Below are 13,943 nucleotides of genomic sequence, written 5' to 3'. Positions count from 1 at the left end.
CATGTACTCGTGGTCTCCATATTCCTTTGAATCGATCTGGTAGCAAGTGTTTTCCAAGGAATAATGCGGTCCTGGTAATCCTGCATACTTTCAATTTCCACTTCATATTCCTCATTCAGAGTTCCCTCCTCAATGCCTGGGTCCAAGCCAATTAAAGTTTCCTCCTTCGTGGACAACAACCTGAGTGCATAGCTTCATCGTAGATGTGGGAATTGCAGCATGTTTACATTTCAACCTGCTGTATCGTTCAGCCACTTCTAATGGTTAGCTTCCAACTTCTTTCAGTCCAAAGTTCAAAGTGATTCCTTTTCACGAGTTTCAGCACCAAAAAATGTAGTGGAAGATATTAATGACTGCATGTATAAGTGTTGAACGTTCCAAAAGCACTTTACTGACTCTTCAGTTGCAACTAAAAACAAGATTTTAACACAAACTATTCAAACTTCTTCGTTTGTTTTCCTCTCTAACTGCTTCATCAGAAATCACTCACTCAAAGGTGCGCATCAAAACAGGAAGTAGTGTTCTGGCAGAGATGCACTTCAAAATAAAAGTCTGTGTCATGCAATAATAATAATAAAGCAGGGATTGTGTTGCTTTCTGTGGGGTGGTTGGATTTGAGTTGTGTTTAGTCAGAGATTTTTGTTTGGTTTGGGTACAAACTTGTGAAAGTTATTTTGTTTACATGTAGTTGAATTGTGGCATTGTTTGAATTGTTAGTTACATAGGTGAATCTGAGTATTGATAATAATAATGAGATTTATTCCAGTTCCGATTGTATGTGATTTCTGTGTGCTTGATGAGGACTTTTATTGCGAGGTTCTATTGGCGAGAGATGCGTGCATCCGGGGTCTCAGTTGGGGAGCTGCTGTGATTGGCTGGTTTGCGTTCTGGGGGTGACGTCGGGAAGGTTGGTGCAGCTTCGGAGCGGGGACTCTTTAGTATGACGGGACGAGGACGGACTGGTGAGTGATTGCGGGAGTGAGTGAGTTGTATTGTGTGTTAGCTTTGAGTTGAGGGTACTTGAATGATGTATGTTTGTATTTTGTGTGTTTTCTTTTTGAAGGTCCGTAACCTGTTGGTTAAAAATAAAGAAATTTTCGACCATTGAGTGACGTCCTGTTCATCCTCACCTCAGCTGCAGGGCTTGTTTGAGAGTTAGCAGCACAGTTACGAACCACCACGACGGCAGAAGAGTTGCTGAACCGTCGCCTGGACGAGAAAGGTTGTGGTATCCATGTTATTGGTGTAAACGTAATAAACCCGCACATAAGGCCACTAGGGTCAGCGGGCAGGTGGTGAAATTTCCCTTTCAATGACATACCTGTTTGTAGCTAGCATGCTAGCTCAGGTCCGTGTAGCTGACTAACGTAAGGGCTCAGCTAGCAGTTTAGGAAGCTACCGCTGCTAGCTAAAGTAAGCACAGCTAGTAGGCTATGAAGCTAGTGTGCTAGCTAGCAATTATGAGAGTTAGCAAGGGAAAGCTAACGTGAGTTAGCATCGGAAGCTAACGTAATTACCGTAACAAAAGCTGACGTGAGCTAGCAAGGAAAGCTAGCCCAGCCAGTAGAATAGGAGCTGGTTAACTAAACAGCTACCTGCTGATGCCAGTGATCACATTTAGCAGCCGTCTAAATTAATGGCCTAAGCTTTAGCTTAGTTTTGAGCGTACCTGGGTAGCAAGCCGGCGGGGGAAGGTGAGACCTTCCCCACTTTATTTATTTGTGTTGCTTTCTATTTTGGGCGGTATCCCCGGGGGGACCCCTGGTGAGCCCGGTAACGCCGCTGAAGACTAGTCAGGCTGAGCTAGTCAGGGCAGAAGATTCTGAGCTAGTGTAGGCAGCTAGAGAGGGCGAAAGACTTTGAGTTAGAAAAGGAGATACAGGTACGCTCAGGGCTTAGCATCCAAGGTAAATCAATAAAAATGGAATCACTAAAGAAAGAAAGGACCAAAGTGAAGACGGCGTTCACGAAAAGAGCCAACTACATCCTTAGAATGGCAACAACCCTGGTTCGAGATGAGCTGAAAGTTGAGAGGAAATCATTTTCTGATGATGCAAAAAGGGTTTTTTCTGCAAATGATGACTATGAGGCTGGCTTGCTAGCTGAAGCGAACGATGACGCGGAGGCACTGGATGGGCAGCTCAAAGCAGACATAGAGAGAGTAACCAGAGAGTGTGAGCTCAAAGTTGAAGAGGTGAGACGGGCAGTCAAGTCCAGCCTTTGGTCGAGATATGCGGAGACCGAGCTAATATCTGCCATTGGACGGGCAGAAAGAAGCTATGAAAGCGCTGAAGGAGTCAGCCTGAAAGGAGTAACCTACAGCAACGGTAAGGAGCAAAACGCACTCTTGGAAGGTCTCATCGCCAAGGCAGAAAATCTGCTGGCTGTCTGTGAAGAGTGGATCCCTGAAGGTGTTACGTGCGACATGAGTAAGCGGCTTCGGGTGCTGGAGGACAAGAGAAACGAGCTCTGGATCAGGTGGTTGGCAGAATTCGGCAGGGCCAGGAAAAAGGAGGCCGATGAGATCGCCGAGACTGAGAAGAGAGCCGCTGAGGCCAGGCTAAAGGCTGCCGAAGTTAACGCCGAGTCTGAGGAGAGGGCTGCGGAGGCCAGGAAAAAGGCTGCTGAAGCTCAGCAAAGGATGGCAGAAGCTGCCGAAGAAGAGCGTGCTGAGCTAGCTAAGGCTCAGCGGAAAGCATGGGAGGAAGCACATAGCGCCAGTATGGCAAGCCTGGGAGCGGGAGGCGCGCAAGCAGCAGCCAAACCGAGAGTGCGCCTCCAACCAACAAGACTACCGACATTCAGCGGTTGCATGAGAGACTTCCACCGATGGTGAAGAGACTGGGAAAGTCTACAGAGGCAGGGAGATCCGTCAGAGTCACTGGAAGTGAAAAAATTCCAGCTCCTAGACAGCGTGGAAGAAAAAATCGCCAAAGACCTCAGACTTTCGAGCTATGATACTGCAGGAGAAATGTTCAGGGTCCTAGAGAACCGGTTTGGGAACAAGACTACCATCGCGATTCAGATAATCAGGGAGTTGGAGAAGTTTCCAGCGGTGAAAGGAAACCAACCAAGAAAGACAATTGATCTGATTCAAGCTGTGGAGAAGGCCCTGGCCGATCTGACGGATCTCGGAAATACTGATGCCATAAAGAATCCGCTGGCAATGGAAACTATAGAGAGCAAACTACCTGACAGTGTGAAGATGGACTGGCTCAAATTCGAAACCAAGCCCGAGAACGGTGTCACTGCTGATGGTCGCTTTAGTGCTCTCTTAAAGTTCCTAAAGGAGCAAGAAGCGGTTTTCGAAAGGTTGGAGCAGTTAAGAGTGTCAGAAGAGCCTGAGAAATCGAGCAAACCGGAAAGGAGGGCGTTCACAAGGGCCACAGGAAGGAATTTGGCAAAAGAGGAGTGCAGCGTGTGTGGAGATGAGAAACACGGAGGCAGGATCTTCTTCTGCGAGAAGTTCAAAGGGCTCAGCCTAGCCAAAAAGAAAGACGTCATCGAAAGGAATGGAGCCTGCAGGAGATGCTTGGCATCCCATGGTGTGGATGGAGAATGTAGTAACAGGTTCCTCTGCAAGAAGAAGTGCTGCCAGAAAAGAGACAGCTCAGACCACGGCTACCTCTTGTGCTCCGTGGAAGGAGGGCACAAAAGTGATGAGAAAAAGAGGGAAGAGCAAGAAGGGGGAAAGAGAGACACAAAGGCAGGAAGGCTCTCAAAAGAACAAGAGAAGGCCCTAGCTGATGTCTCCCCTGAAGTAGCGGAAAGGGTAATAAGGGCATTTACCAACAAGACAACAGCGTCAATGAGAGCGAGCACAAACGGTGATGGTCTCCTTGAAGAAAGGGGTTTGACAGAGCATCCAGTGCTTATGATGATCATGGAGGTCACAACCAATGGAGGACAAACTATTGGGACCCTGATGGACCTTGCGTCTGACACTAATTACATTACCCACCAAGCCGCCAACAGACTCCGACTGAAAGGAGAGAAGGTAATGCTGGTCGTGCATGGAGTTGGTGGAATGAAAGTAAGAGTCCAGACAAAAAGGTACTTGCTCAAAGTCAGAATGTGGACTTCAGAGAATGAGTGGAGTCCCCACCAGATCGTCTGTTATGGACTGGATGAGATCGCACAAGCAGACCATGTCGTTAGCCCGCGGCAGCTCAAGAAGTTCTTCCCGGAGGTCAAGACAGAGGAACTGGTCAGGCAAAAGAAAATCGAACTCTTAATCAGCCACCGAGAGGGTAGGCTTGCTCCGCAGCGGATGAAGACAGTGGGAGACCTGGTGTTGTGGGACGGCCCACTGGGCAAGACTGTGGGGGGAGCACACCCTGATCTGTTCGAAGAGGTGAAGGTATCCATTCACAACTCAAAGACACATTTTGCACGCTCAATGAGAGCAAAAGTGATCAAGGACGAAGAGATTTCCAGAGAGCCAAATAGCTCCAGAGAGGAAATGCTGGGCCTGGAGCAAGAGAGTGGTGAGGAGATCAGGAACATGGCCACAACCAGCAAGGAAGTTCTTGAGTGGTGGAAATGGGACAGCATCGGAGCTGCCTGTGAGCCGAAGTGTGGAGGATGCCGGTGCGGGAAATGCCAGCCAGGGGGGAAGGAAATGACTCTAGCTGAAGGGAAGGAACTAGAAAAGATCAAGGAAGGCCTGACCTATGTGGCTACTGACGACCACAGTGACTCGCCGCACTGGAACGCGGGATACCCCTGGACTGAAGACCCGGCTTCACTTCCAAATGACAGGAAAGTGGTGGAAGCGACATTCTTGAGAACCGAAAAGCGCCTCATGAAGGACCCATTGTGGAGAGCTGCTTACGCAGCCCAAGCACACGAGATGGTGGAAAGAGGAGCAGCCATCGAGTTAAAGAAGGACACAATCAACAGTTGGAGAGGGCCAGTTTGGTATGTAAGTCACCTAATCGCACCGAACCCTCACTCTGTCACCACGCCAGTGCGGCTCGTCTGGAACAGTAGCCAAGAGTTCAAAGGGACGAGCATGAACAACATCCTGCTGAAGGGTCCGGATGTGCTAAACCCAATCCGGGCGGTTCTGCTCAGGTTCAGAGCAGGAGAGCATGCGGCCATAGGAGACATCAAGAAGATGTACAATTCTGTGTGGCTGAATGAAAGAGAGGTTCACCTTCATCAGTTCCTCTGGAGGGACTCACTCGAGGAAGAGATCAGAGACTTCGCTATCACTCGGGTCAATATTGGAGACAGGCCAGCGGGATGCATAGCGCAGTTGGCCATGAGGGAAACCGCGAGACTGCCCAGGTTCTCTCACATGAGCGACGAGAGAAGAGTGCTTGAAGAGGAAAGCTATGTGGACGACATCTTCCCGTCCCACAATGACCCTGGGAAGCTGGAAAAGATCACCAGAGGAGTGGAGGAGATACTCTGGGCCGGAGGCTTCTCGCTCAAACCGTGGGTTCGGTCCGGTCAAAGTGGGGGGTGCGAGGGTAGTCAGGTTGGGCAAGCTGTTAAAAGCCCAAGTCCAGAGTCCGGAACCCTGGTGTTGCCCAACCAGCTAGGGCAGGAAGACCACAAGGCTCTTGGTGTTGGATACTACGTGGACAGCGACAGACTCTTCCTGATGGTTTCAATCAACTTCTCCAAAAGAAAGCAGAAGATGAAGACGGGGGTCGACCTCTCAGAGAAGGAGATCAAGGAGAAAACGCTAAACCCTCAGACCAGACGGGAGCTCCTAAGCCAGGTAGCAGGGCTCTACGACCCTGTTGGTGTAGCTACCCCGGCCAAAGCGAGAGGGGCCATCTTGGTAAGGAGAGCCTTCCAGGAGACTGGGGGAGGAGACTCCAAGAAAGACACGTGGGACAGTCCCCTTCTGACAGACCTCTGGGCAGATGCCATCAAGCTTTTTGAAGAGTATGTGCGGCTTCGTCAAATCAGTTTCGAAAGGAGCCTTACTCTTCCTGGATGGAGGGGGAGGCCGTGGGGCATCACGTTTTCAGATGGGAGTAATGACGCCTTCGGAGCTGTTCTGTACCTGAGGTGGGAGACGTCTACAGAGGCGGATATCCGCCTTGTTGAGTCAAAGGCCAAGCTGGCGCCCCTTGACCAGAAGGGCGACGGGGTCAAAGCAGAGTTTTGCGGCGCCGTCTTCGCTGCCAGGCTGACAAGGTTCTGGGAGAGGCAGGGTCGACTTGAGGTGGAGAGATGGTTCCATTTCGTAGACAGCCAGACTATCCTGGGAGCTATCCAGAGGGAGAGTTACGGGTATCAGACGTTATTCGCGAACAGGGTCGGGGAGTTTCAGAAGGCTGGGCCAGTAGCTGACTGGTGGTGGATCTCAGGAGATCTGAACGTCGCCGACCTCATCACCCGAGGAGGTCCTCTAGAAGACCTGGGTGAGGGCTCCATTTGGCAAAAGGGTCCTGAGTTCCAAGTGAGGCCGGTAGAAGAGTGTCCCACGAAGTCTGTGGCGGAGGTGGCGGCCAGCACCAGAGAGGCTGTGCGTAAGCTCCAGCGGAGGGCATTCACAGTGGCTTTCACTAGAGCCCAGTGGAAGAAGACGGCAAATCCTGTCCAGGGGCGTCTGGATGGGACTGACGAGGCTCCTGTGCACATAGTGAAGGAGGAAGAGTCGACCTCCGCTGAGATTGAAAACAAGGAGAGGCTCTGGGGCGCGGCTATCGTTGATCTGGTTGAGCCTGAAAAGTTCAGTAGCTTGGCCAAGCTCTGTGGGGTGATCGGTTGGGTTCGCCGAGCTGTTAAGAGACGGATGATTCGCGGGGGAGCCATGGAGAGAGCAGAGTGGGAGGCTAAGCACTCGAGAGGGAAGGTGGGCAAGCCAGTTATCGATGTGGGGGAGGTCAGAGCTGCCTTTTGGGACCTATGCTTGGCAGCCCAAGAGGGGGTAGCTTTCCCTGAGTCTACATTGAACAGGCTTGTAGTCGTCAGAGAAGAGATGTCAGGACTACTGTTGTGCTATGGAAGGGTCCAGACCACAGGAGAGACAAGAGTGCCACTGGTTCCGTATGGAGCATGGATAAGCACCCTGCTGGCAGCGAGCGACCCTGTGATGCTGGCCGTGCCTCTTCGGGGGGACCTGGCTCCGGGGTCGTTAAAGACTTAAAGAAGAAATTAAAGAGTTAACCGAAGAAACACCACCAAAGAGAAAGCGGTGATTATTAGTGTGGTCTCCTTAGGTCTAGAGTCCAGTAGACCAAGTGGGAGGTGTGTTGCTTTCTGTGGGGTGGTTGGATTTGAGTTGTGTTTAGTCAGAGATTTTTGTTTGGTTTGGGTACAAACTTGTGAAAGTTATTTCGTTTACATGTAGTTGAATTGTGGCATTGTTTGAATTGTTAGTTACATAGGTGAATCTGAGTATTGATAATAATAATGAGATTTATTCCAGTTCCGATTGTATGTGATTTCTGTGTGCTTGATGAGGACTTTTATTGCGAGGTTCTATTGGCGAGAGATGCGTGCATCCGGGGTCTCAGTTGGGGAGCTGCTGTGATTGGCTGGTTTGCGTTCTGGGGGTGACGTCGGGAAGGTTGGTGCAGCTTCGGAGCGGGGACTCTTTAGTATGACGGGACGAGGACGGACTGGTGAGTGATTGCGGGAGTGAGTGAGTTGTATTGTGTGTTAGCTTTGAGTTGAGGGTACTTGAATGATGTATGTTTGTATTTTGTGTGTTTTCTTTTTCAAGGTTCGTAACCTGTTGGTTAAAAATAAAGAAATTTTCGACCATTGAGTGACGTCCTGTTCATCCTCGCCTCAGCTGCGGGGCTTGTTTGAGAGTTAGCAGCACAGGGATTTCTCATGTAAATATGCTTGTTAAACATTAGCATATCTTAATTAACTCATTTACTTATTAATAATATTAACCTATTCACCATTTTAATTCTCAACAATAAGGGTGGGGATACCTGCAGTCAATTGAGACTGAAGAGGTCACTTAAATGAGCGATGAAACGTTTCTCTCAATAAATGTCGTGTCCAGATGAACTGATTCAACTTTCTGTGATTTTCTTACCTGGATTATTGAGCACGCATCAAGGCATCTCTCCCTCTGTCTCTCTCCATCTTTTTGCCTTGTCAATGCTCATATCTCTGAACTCTTCTCTATTGCTCGCCTTTTGCCCCCCTTTATGTCCAACTAATTCCACAAACTATTTGACGTGCAAATGCACGTCCGAGCACACTCACGCATGTGGTCTCTCTCTCTCTCTCTCTCTCTCTCTCTCTCTCTCTCTCTCTCTCTCTCTCTCTCTCTCTCTCTCTCTCTCTCTCTCTCTCTCTCTCTCTCTCTCTCTCTCTCTCTCTCTCTCTCTCTCTCTCTCTCTCTCTCTCTCTCTCTCTCTCTCTCTCTCTCTCTCTCTCTCTCTCTCTCTCACACACACACACACACACACACACACACACACCTTACTTTCTGTGTCTCTCCCACCAGCCTGGGGAGAATGGAGACCAGTGACAGTGAAGTGTATCAACACAGGAAGAATGTGGACGGAGCCGTTTTTTAGGCCTTGCCAGTGAAGTAGGAGAAAAAGAAAAAAAACCTATTATCACTGACCGGATCCGTCTAAAGAAAAGAGACGCCCCAACAAAGCCACAGCAGCACCTTCACACTGGATCACTGAGCTTGTTAATATCCAGCCTGGTAGCAGTTTCACAAGGTAAAAAGGGTCAGCTCTCAAGTAGCCTTCATTAAAAAAGGAGTTGTTTTTTTTTGATAGAAAAAGGATCAGGTTTTTTGTCCAGCCAGCAACTGTCATGTTAGTTTCTGCCCAGTGAGCCATCTCCTCCATCCTGGGTTTTCCTTACCCATTGATCTTTGTGACCCACACAGAGGAATGAACATAAAGCCCATGCAGGGGCCTCTACTTTGTATTGACCCCCCCCCCCCAAAAAAAACAACTTTGGACTGGAAAAACATAGCTCAACTACTGTAGTTGATTGTAACTCTGTGTTCTGTAATGAAGCAGGCAACTAAATTGTAAACAAATTGTTCTGCTAACCAAAGTGACTAAAACCCTACTATGCATCTCCAGCCCCCCCCCCAACTCATCTGTCAAAATGTTGATACCAGTGGACAACACTAGAATAGAAGGTTAAACAGAAAAAGATGAATGCGATAATATCTAGGCTAGCTGACAGAAACCTTTACAAGACATGGGACAGGAGGACAGGAACAACCAGTGCAAACTATCAGTCTGTCCACAATGTGGGACTGGTGGAGTGTCACAGAATGTTGAATGAAATCACCTGATACCACCCCCACTCCATCGAGACTAATGACAGACACTTCCTGCACCCACCCCCTCCAATTTCTACCCTGATTCATAGGTGACCCAACCAAAACTCTCAGAGATAGAGTTACGCTGGAGCTGACAGTCATCATCCAGGCATTTAAAAAACAGGCGGAGTTAGAAAGCAGAGGAGAACAAGTCAAAACAGAAGATAGAGTCAGATGACCAGTAGGTCAAAACAATTAGTCACACTATTAAAGTTGTCAAACTTGTTTTGATTTACTGTAAAAACTCAAGTAGCTCATTGATTCTTAACATCTTCCAAGACTCCACACATCAAAACAAAGGCGGAGGGGGATCAGAATCAGCCACCGAGAAAAAACAAAACAATTCAACACCTACAGCACCCTGGCCAGCTTGACTTCTATCTCCTGGTATGCAGTGTAAGATAAAGCAAAGCATGCATGTCTGCCTGATATTTTCCTTTCTTAACACAAAGGCTTTAGTGAGAAAACTTGGCCTTCAGAGGTGGATTTTCTGAGCAAGACCTGTCACTATATAACAGCAGCTGACCAAGCGAGTTGTTCTAGTCACTGATTTATTGGGTCTGTAGGCAGATTTAAAACTGACAGGTGCAGAACTGTGGATGTAGGCAGTGTTTCCTCAATACTCACAGCTGAAAAAATGTAAATACAACTGAGATTTGGCCATCATTACTGCTTAGCATACACAGGTATTGTGATATACAAATATGAGCCATATTGGAACTGGGATTGACCCTGGAATGTACCAAAGGAGTAAACCTAGGTCTAAGAATCTAACTTAACCCTAGCCACCATATCTATGAATACTACAGCAAACACTGATCAGGTCCCACTTTCTAGGACATGATCTTACAACAAAAGCTTTAAAGAACTGACTGCCACATTAATCTAATCATACATCTAGAGAATAGGTGCACTTTGAATTGTTTGCAAAAGCGAAAAACCGAGTAACTTATGATTTTATGTGAACACTAAGGCATTACCTTCAATCAGACTCAGGCTATCTACATATCCTTGCTAAGCCTTCAGTCAGATGTACTAATTTGATCATCTCCCAGGCAAGGCAAGGCCATATCAAAGACACCATCCTCTTAGACATGGATTTGTGCACTATTTACTGAGCCGCAAGCTTTATTCAGCACAGCTGTTTAGGGGAGCCTCAATGGGGACTAAAAATGGAGACGAACCCATGCAGGAACACGAGTCAACTAAGCTTCTTTTTAGTAACACTGAAGAGAGAGACATCACACATTCCAAGTCATTTGTAGTTCACAGCCAAGAATACTGGCTAGGCTTTAATTTACTTTGAAGCCACTTGTGAGTGCTGGTAACTTCCAAAAGTTCAACAAAACCCAGTAAATTGAAGATCAATAACCATGGTTAATTTAACTACACACTAAAACATTGATACGTCACTGACTCAATCAACACAGATAAACAAAAGAACAAGCAAAAACAATGGGATAAATGACTCATTCATGGTTTTCAAACAATATGACCATTAGACTCATGATCAATTAAATGCACTCCAATTCCATTATTCCTCTTTAATATGTTCAATAGTTTAATAGTTTAAATAGCTTCAAGTACAGCAAAGGCCTTCACAAAATGAAAAATTTGCCAAATTGTGCAAGGATCTCTCCACAAACACACAAATATCTAAAACTAAAATGCACTTTCCACTGTCTTTCAGTCATGATTGTACGCAACTGGATTACGCGTTCATTATATTGGAAGAACTTCTAAGTAATTAAGTGCAACTGAAAATAATTGCATTGGGAGTTATGACCTTGAACATCAACAGTGTGTCTTATTATGATGTGAAAGCATCGGAGGACTCCATCCATCTCAATATTTCTAGCTGGAGGCCTGCTATTGGGTGAGGAACATGTGATTTGTGTCTAGTGGACCATTAAAAGGTGGATAAATCATTCGCGCTGAGCAGCTGCGGGACGCTGCTGGTGATAAACCAAACGGTGGAAAAACTGTTTGCTCCACGATGTGAAATTTAACTCGGACGACTATTATTCCGTGACAACGCAATCTCAATTATTCCGTGTACTTGAAAACTGCAGTGCGACACATTTACCGTGTGTTTTTCTGTCGGACCAAACGCAAACAGTACATGGGACCCTCAACTTTCATGTGAAGTACGCGCAATGCGATCCCCATCTGCTTCACCCCTCATCCAATAACAAAGCGATGCCTGCTTGTGTTTCTCTTCCGATGGGGTGGGGGGGGGGGGGGGGGGTCGGAGTGAATGAGTGATGGAGACTGCCGATGCATGATGTTGACCTTACCCATTTCTATTAAGCGCAATCATTCCTCGATGGGCAAAACAAGCATTATTAACCGGCGCACGGTTGCGGCGCATCGTGCAGATAAATTGGTGTCCGAGAAGAATCGAGCGATTGATAAAAAGAATTTAATTATTAAGTGTAATAAAACAAGATTATTATAGGAAAACACGACACGCTCCAAAGTATCTGGACCTCTACAGGTTTGAAAGTCAGTTTATAAAAAGGTACTGAGCGTTTTAAACATTGTTTAAAACATGGGGGGGGACAGGGACAGGGCGACGAAACAATGCCTGAAAGGCATCTGCGTCCTTGTGGCCACCCAAGCCAGATGGCTTGCAACTCCGAGACAATAAACCCATACCGCACGCCAAGAAAGAAACTTTACTTGCTGCAAAACACAACGCATATTACTCAAACATACAACGAGCAAATAAACTGTTCGTTAATGAAAGATGTGTCGCACCACTGCTAAATTTACACGACATAGCCAGTCGTAACGATTAAATCAAGAGTTTCATCAACTATCTCAGTGCTCGAATTGCACACGTTTAAGGATGTCTTTGTGAGTTGTGGTCCAAGAACAATCTCCCAAAATCTTGGAACACCAACAGTAGCCTACACTTTCTGCAGTGGTCGAACGGCACAGCATGAACGCAACGCAGTGCGTCTCTGCCGAATGAAAACAAATGAGTCGCACATGGTGCTGCTCACAACGCCGCCGCTCTGTCTCCCCGTATCGCGGCGTCTAACGGTCGAGTGTCGTTGCGCTTAATCAAACTGTGCTATTAATCAAATCTAATGGTTTTATGTGTTTCATAAACAACTTTGGTGACACTTTCATCGGCGTAGCATCTCTGTTCGGAAGTAGGGCTACCGTCTTAGCGGTGCTAGCTAACTTGCTGGCTAGCGCGTTACCTAACAGGATTGCATTGGTAACGTGTAAACCAACAGAAGTTAGGAGAACAGATAACAGCTAGCAAACAAGCTAGCTAACCAGTTAGCCAGTTACGCAAACTCAGTCCGACACGCCATGCAGGCGAAATAGATTACACAAAACAACTTTTCATTTCTGTCACCGAAACTGACTGTAACCGCGCTTGTGATTTTTTTTAATTTATTTACCTCTATTTCAAAGTCCGGGAGGTTGAACGCCGTCCTGAACAGTGAACAGAAGTGGGCTATGGCGGGGACTTCCCACCAAGACTGGATCTCTTCCACAGAAATTGTACATCCCTGGGACATCTTCGGACTTGGGAAATGTGTCACTTTGTTTCTCACATCAGAAGCTTTGTTTCTTCAGTTACTCACAAAGTCCGCGTAAGGTCAAACTCCCTTAACAAATATGACGAAAAGTTGCAGCTGACGCTCCATTCAGCCAGTTGCCATTGCGACCCGGGGAGCGCTACGATCTGTTTCAATCACAGCTACACCGGAGCTGAACAGATGGGGGAGGGCGCTACCAGCCTAGCGAGAGGAGGGGTGCGCTCTTTACCTAACGCCGGACATAAAACAAGTACGGGAGTTAAAAAAATATCAGATGGTGCTAATTTTGTTCGCTAAGTGCCTGCTGATATTCCGAGTTACAAATGTGGACCGTTGCTATTGACAGCCTGTGGTAATCACAAATGTCTAAACTGAACACTACCACCTCGGCTTGATAGTGCCGTCGTCGTTTAAAGGGAATGCTTGTAAATTGTGAATGGGCTTCAGAGCGCTCCTGAAATAGTTTTATGGTGCAGGTAGTCACTAACTACTCGACAGCCTCACGTTGTCGCTTGGGAATGCAGACATACGCCCCCCCCCCCCACCTATATGGCTTAACCTGAGTTCATTCTTATTCTCTTGTTTCTTCATCTCCCGAGACAGGCAACGTTTGATGCCACTCCCTACCCCACCCATTTATTTTGTTGTAGTAGCAGCGCAATTTCCCCCAAAATCCAGCTGGTCTCGTGTTATTACAGCTGAGTGGAATGGAAAGTAAGGCAGAATTTGTTTTGCAAACAGCCGCGCCGTGTGTGTGTTGGGGGGGGGGGGTTGCCATTTATTGTGCTGCAGCTCTCCCTGTAGGAAGCAGTGGAAAGTGCATGTCGCCGGGACGTGATGGTGGCGAATGGGTTAGTTTTCTCTGGTTGCCTTGGGAACCTGCCAATTAACGCCGTCAATCAATAACTTTATTGTACCGAATGGGGAAAAACTGTTGCACACAATACAAGAGACCGTCACAGTGCACAGTAAGACCAGCACGCACATTTACATCGAGATACTATAAACTTTCTCAGTATCAAAAGGGTAAAGGAGCACCACTCCCTTATAATAACTCCAAACGTGCATAACTGTGCAGCACGGTGGCCCAGTGGTTAGCGCTG

At 47.3% G+C, this 13,943-nt stretch overlaps 1 protein-coding gene across 1 annotated transcript in view; it reads right to left on the bottom strand.

The window, feature by feature from the left end:
* The window catches only part of LOC130114532 (chromatin remodeling regulator CECR2), a 77,389-nt gene extending 64,437 nt beyond the window's left edge, over positions 1 to 12,952 (bottom strand). Inside the window, exon 1 of the mRNA XM_056282403.1 lies at positions 12,700 to 12,952. Within this exon, the coding sequence (XP_056138378.1) occupies positions 12,700 to 12,819 (120 nt within the window). The 5' untranslated portion in view covers positions 12,820 to 12,952. The remainder of the gene's footprint in view (positions 1 to 12,699) is intronic.
* Positions 12,953 to 13,943: the final 991 nt, after the last annotated feature.

Source organism: Lampris incognitus, chromosome 6, assembly GCF_029633865.1.
Source record: "Lampris incognitus isolate fLamInc1 chromosome 6, fLamInc1.hap2, whole genome shotgun sequence".
Taxonomy (NCBI): Eukaryota; Metazoa; Chordata; class Actinopteri; order Lampriformes; family Lampridae; genus Lampris; species Lampris incognitus.
This window is presented reverse-complemented; position numbering and strand designations above follow the sequence as displayed.